The 5,946-nt window shown below is 45.9% G+C and overlaps 1 protein-coding gene across 2 annotated transcripts; it reads left to right on the top strand.

The window, feature by feature from the left end:
• Window positions 1-505: 505 nt before the first annotated feature.
• On the top strand, window positions 506-3,462 carry LOC117830280 (WAP, Kazal, immunoglobulin, Kunitz and NTR domain-containing protein 2-like). Of its 2 annotated transcripts, XM_034708332.1 has the most exons (3): window positions 506-663; window positions 776-1,046; window positions 1,269-3,462. In XM_034708332.1, the coding sequence occupies exons 2-3, from the start codon at window positions 861-863 to the stop codon at window positions 2,817-2,819; spliced, it is 1,737 nt and encodes a 578-aa protein (XP_034564223.1). In that variant the 5' UTR covers window positions 506-663; window positions 776-860; the 3' UTR covers window positions 2,820-3,462. The 2 variants fall into 2 exon arrangements, with proteins under 2 accessions (XP_034564223.1, XP_034564222.1); XM_034708331.1 differs by lacking the exon at window positions 506-663 and having other exon boundaries at window positions 686-1,046.
• Window positions 3,463-5,946: the final 2,484 nt, after the last annotated feature.

The raw sequence follows: 5,946 nt of genomic DNA, 5'->3' as shown, positions 1-5,946 counted from the left end.
TTAACTTCTTTTACTCTGCACATCGTCAGCCCTTAATACATTTTTCTCATGACAGCCTCCAAGAGAAATGTGTGAAATGGTTGTTTAAAATAATGATCTTGATTCTGGAATCAAATGGGTTGAAACGTCATGAGTAATAAATGATAAAGAAATAAACTCTGCTTCTTAAGGATACAATTTAAAGACAGATTTAACATGTGATGAAAAATATCCCTCGTCTTAAGTGTACATTATAAATCCAGTTCACGTCCGTGGACATGCAGTCTTCTACCTTAGTAAATAAAAAGCTTTGAGTGCAGCTTCAAAACGCCTAAAGAATGAAAACTTTCTCCCTCATTCTTCAGTAAAGTTGTGTGATTTTGTACAGTCGTTTAAATTTAATAAATGATGTCATAAGAAGCCTTCCCTCTGTGCGTCTTTACGCACTGTGCGCTCTGGTGCTGTTTGAACCCTCAAAGGGTTAAACGGGGTTACCAACAATCCTTTTAACAGGCAGGTGCCCCGCCAGTCCAGCCCAAAGCTTACCAACGACTCCTGAAAAAAAAAGTTCCTCCAGCATCGCAGGAGCAACCCAGAGCTGTCATGATGAGGGTAACTTGGCGAGTCTTGGTAACGGTGATGGCTGCGGATCGGTGGTATAAATAGAGCATCATCGCTGCCGAGGTGGGATATCAGACTGGATCAATCAACTGGTTCACATCGTCTCGACCCGCAGACTCACACACGACCGAGCTTCTGAACTGTGTCGCCGTTTCATCCACTTTTTCATCCACAGAAGAGGAGCGCGCTCACTGCCGGATCACAGGAACCTGACGCTTAATTTAACTCCACTCCTTGTTGATCTGTTTTCCGCTTTGGAGATGTGGTGGATGCTGTTTCCACGCTGGATCTGGTTCCTGGCGTGCGTGTCGCTATGGATGGAGATCCAGGTCGGAGTTCTGCCCCAGATCAACTATTCACACGCGGGGATCTGCCCCAATGACATGAACCCAAACCTGTGGGTGGATGCAATGAGCACCTGCACTCGAGAATGCGAATCTGATCAGGTAATGTCATTAAAGTGAATTTACAGACATGCGTTTAATTCACCACCTGAGTTTTTTTTCTGCATGCCTATGTTTATTATACTTTATTCACCTGCAGCTCTCAGATCTGTTTCATTTTGAACACATTGATTGCCTGATTTCTAATTTGATCTATGCTATGTGGATGAAAGCCTCTCTCAGATAAACACAGCCTCATGTGTCTCTCTTTTCTTTTCCTCTCAGGAGTGTGAGCCTTTTGAAAAGTGTTGTCAGAATGTGTGTGGGAATAGGAGCTGTGTGGCCGCCCGCTATGTGGATGGGACTAAAGCCCCAATGGGAATGCCCAAAGAGGCCACCTGTGCCAGTTTTATGTGCACCCAGCAGGGGTCTGAGTGTGACATCTGGGACGGCCAGCCGGTGTGTAAATGCAGAGACCGCTGTGAGAGGGAGCCGCACTTCACCTGCGCCTCTGATGGCATGACCTACTACAACAAGTGTTACATGGATGCAGAGGCGTGCTCCAAGGGCATCACCCTGTCTGTTGTCACCTGCCGCTTCCACCTCACCTGGCCCAACACCAGCCCCTCGCTGCCCCAGGCGACCACTCTCCGTCCCACCACGGCTCCCCTGCAGGCAACTATCCCACCTCCTACTGAGCCGCAGCCTCCCGTGCTGGTCAGCAGCCCCACTCACCAGACTGTTAATATTGGCGACACAGCCAGCTTCCTGTGTGACGTGACAGGTCGTCCACGGCCGGAGATCACCTGGGAGAAGCAGCAGCCAGAGGGAACAGAGCGGGTGGTCATGAAGCCTAACCATGTCCGAGGGAACATGGTGGTCACTAACATCGGACAGCTGGTCATATACAACGCCCAGCCTCAAGACTCAGGTGTCTACTCCTGCATGGCTCAGAACCCATCCGGCACAGTAAAGTCCAACCACCCCCTCACTGTGCTGCCCACAGACCCACCCAAGACCCTAGAGCCCAAGAATATCACCCGCTGCCTGCCTGAAGAGTGTCTGAAGCCCCCTGACACTTCAGAGGACTGTGGGAGCGAGCTGGAGAAAGTCAGCTGGTACTATGAGCCCAAAACAAACAACTGCTTCTCCTTCACCCACTGCCACAGCAACAACAACAGTCAGCAGCCCAGGAAGGTGTTCGACACATACGAAGAGTGTATGCAGTGCTGCGGCCCTGAGCTGTCAGGCCCCTGCGGACTACCCAGCCTGCAGGGCTCATGTAAGGCATACGAGCCCCGCTGGGCGTACAGCAGCACCCTGCGGCAGTGTCAGTCCTTCATCTACGGAGGATGTGACGGCAACGACAACAACTTTGAATCCAAAGAAGCCTGCGAGGAGATGTGCCCTTACCCCCAAAACCACCACTGCAAGGCCTGCAAGCCCAGGGGCAAGATGGTGACAAGCTTCTGCCGGAGCGACTTTGTCATCCTGGGTCGTATGACTGAGCTCGCAGAGGAGAAGGACTCTGGCCACGCCCTCGTGACGGTGGAAGAAATCCTCAAGGATGAAAAGATGGGGCTCCGCTTCTTTGGCAAGGAGCCCTTAGAGGTGACCTTCCAGAACATGGACTGGAACTGCCCATGCCCAAACATCACAGGCGCAGCCGCAGAGGGTCAGGTCATCATCATGGGCAACGTGAATGACGGCATGGCTGTCCTTCAACCAGAGAGCTATGTGGGGGCGTCCAGCCCTCGCCGTGTACGGAAGCTGCGAGAGGTCATCTCCAAAAACACGTGTGATATCCTGAAAGCGATCACTAACAGCCCTCAGTAGGACCAGGGACACAATCTGTACATAAAAGTTAGAGTTGATAAACCTGAACTGACTGTGACTGTGAACCTCCATGTAGAAGTGTTTCTGTATCATTTTTAGGACAATGTTAAAATGTTGTACTTTTTAAAAACATGTCAGCTGCAGTGTCTGATGAGGAACTGTGTTTAATGTCATCATGTGTTTGCAGCAGAGCTCTCCTCTTACCGAGCAGTCGCTGCTGTTGTTGATTGAAATACCATGAGACATTCATCACGATCCTCTTGTTACTTTAATCCCCCAGGCTCCCCTCCCCTCATCCACTCTCTGTCCTCCTACAGAAATGGAGGTTGCAGACTTGTTGTACGGAAACAGAAGGATTGTCACAAATCTTTTGATTGCTTCATTTGACAGTCACAACTTTTCAATACACTCCTCCTTCAACACTGAGCCCATAATTCTCAGTTTTCAGGCTGCATGAGTTCATCCATAAATCTGTGCAGGTCATCACACACACACAGAAACAAGGTGCGTCTGGATCACCCAAATGGACTGTAATATATCAAATTAAATACCATTCAAGTCTTTTTCTTAATCTCCTCGCTCCTTCTTTTTGCTATTTATTATCATAAAGCTTTGATCTTTTCCTGTTTTTGTACTTCACACTCTCTCTGACATTAAGCTGCATTTTGTATGATATTGTACAATGTACAAAGAAAAATAAAGATTTAGGATTTTTCATCCGTCTCCTTTTATTGATCTTTTTAATGTATAACTGAAACGTACTGATAGATTTAAAGGCTCGTTGTGAGGGCTCTTGATGACTTTACGTCCAAACCTGGTCTGACTTTAGTTCAGTCTTGGACCTGTTGGAGGTCTGACAGCAGCTGCCCTTTGTACCTGTGTGGTTGCTCTGACAGGCTGTGATAAAAGAGACTTGGGAATAGTGTATCCCCTACCCACCTTACCCCCAACCCCTGTAAACAGAATCCCTCCTTTGTAAGACCCCCGTGGCATTGTAAAAACTATTTGCTTTGCCTCCATTATCCCGTCTAATTGGGTAAGAAGCCCAGGTTGTAAACCTCAGATTCACTACCATAGGAGAGGTATTTGTTTCATGTCGTGCCAGCGGGCCTTTCTGGGTTACTGGGAACAGGCCTTGGTGGGCTTCGACGAGGGTGTTCTACTTCCCAGATGAGATTCTGTTTCTCCCATCCAGAGCGGCTGGCGAGGGAGGCGGGAGATCAGCCCATACACGGTGTTCTGGCAAAACCACCCGGGAGTTCAGACCTGCACTCCAGCAGCTGTTCTGCCTCTTGAGCAGAGAGATATGACATTTGCAGCACCTTGAACATATGAATGCAAAATAAACAATGTTTGTATCATCAACACAAACATACCAAGAGGACTTTTCATCTCCTGCAAGACCGAACAAAGTAAAGATGGAAATAAAGAGATTAAAGTACATTTAAATCTTCCACTCTCAAATCTGTCTGCTCTTCTTGAACTGATAAAAACTCAAACCAAGTCTAAAGTTTATTCATGTTTCAAGTCAGCCGAATTAAACAAGTCCTGAGCTCCAACCAAGTGAGTGCTAGCAGTATAAGACAGGTTTCCAGCCCTCTAATATTTGATCACTGCTGACCCCAGGAAACGAGGTCAACGTCTTATATACAGTTTATTCACTTTTTTGTTTACATCATTTTAATCAAATTTAGCAGAAAAACACAGAATGGAAACTGCCAGAACTAGCAAGAATGCTCATTTATTTTTGGGAAGTTCAGACTCGATTAATTACATATAAGGTAATTCATAGAGGGTACTGGACTCCCTGTAAGATGGCAAGACTGAAGGTACTGGACTCCCTGTAAGATGGCAAGACTGAAGGTACTGGACTCCCTGTAAGATGGCAAGACTGAAGGTACTGGACTCCCTGTAAGATGGCAAGACTGAAGCTACGGGACTCTGACATTTGCTGGAGATGTGATAGGAGCAGATTTATACACATGCTTTATAAATGCAAAATGACTTGGAGTTTATGGAAAAATGTAGTAGCATTTTTCAATTAAGTACTGAAAACCAAGTTGCAGTGGAGCCCTACGCTTTGCATTTTAGGTGTAATAACACAGGGGGTTAGAGTGTCACATTGTCAGACTCTGTGGTGAAGACTGGCTCTTACCACAGGATGTAGGATTGTGCTCAGACACTGGAAAACTAAAAGTAACATCTCTTTTAATGAACGACTGGGAGAAATGACCAAAATAGCTACCTATGAACAACTTATTTTTAAGCTTAATAACAGACAGGAGATGGACATATGGGGCCCCTTTATGGATACAATACAATATAGAATAACTACCTTTGTTTATGAGTGTGACGGGAGTGTGTGAGTGGTCGCGTATTTGGTTTCTGTTTTGTTTTATTTCTTTCTGAATTTTGCACTTTCTTGAAAACAATAAAAAAAGTGAATTACAAAGAATGCTCATGTAGTTCTGCAACATCTAAGCAGAAATATCCCTGAGACCATTCACAGAGTCCAAAACAAGACCCCAGAGTTCGACCCGACCACACAGTCCACCGCGCTGGATTCAATGTTTTTCAGTCATACTTGAAGCTTTTTCTAATTATTCGGAGCAAACTTTGGCTCGGCATCCCGAACCACAGCCTCCCAGGTGTAGGCTTTAAAGAGACGAGGGTCTGTAAAACAACAGACTGGTACTTATAAACTTCGGTTTTATTATGGTAATTGTTTGTACATATTTGCACACCACCTCCAACGTGGCTTGGAAGGAGTTCAACGAGTGAATTTGATACAAATCGCAGGTACACCCGACAGCTCAGCTGAGAAACCAGTTCAACTTTCAAACTGCAACATGCTCAATTATTGTTCTTCTTCTCTGATTTCCCAGCATACGTCCATTAAACTAACACCTCTAAGCACCTCAATGCACCGCCTAAAGTCTTCAAAAGCACAATTTATTATCAATTAAAATTCAGTATATTTGAAACATGTGTGATCCTTATTTTTCCGGCACTTTTATGCTTTTCTAATTCGAGCTGGGCCAAGTCAAGGTACACGAGTTATGCTTTGATATGCTGTGCAGGGTTTGTGCTCAGATTATTATTTTCTTGCAGGCTTTGTTGATGTGCT

This window comes from Notolabrus celidotus, chromosome 18, assembly GCF_009762535.1.
Source record: "Notolabrus celidotus isolate fNotCel1 chromosome 18, fNotCel1.pri, whole genome shotgun sequence".
In the NCBI taxonomy this organism is placed as follows: Eukaryota; Metazoa; Chordata; class Actinopteri; order Labriformes; family Labridae; genus Notolabrus; species Notolabrus celidotus.
This window is presented reverse-complemented; position numbering and strand designations above follow the sequence as displayed.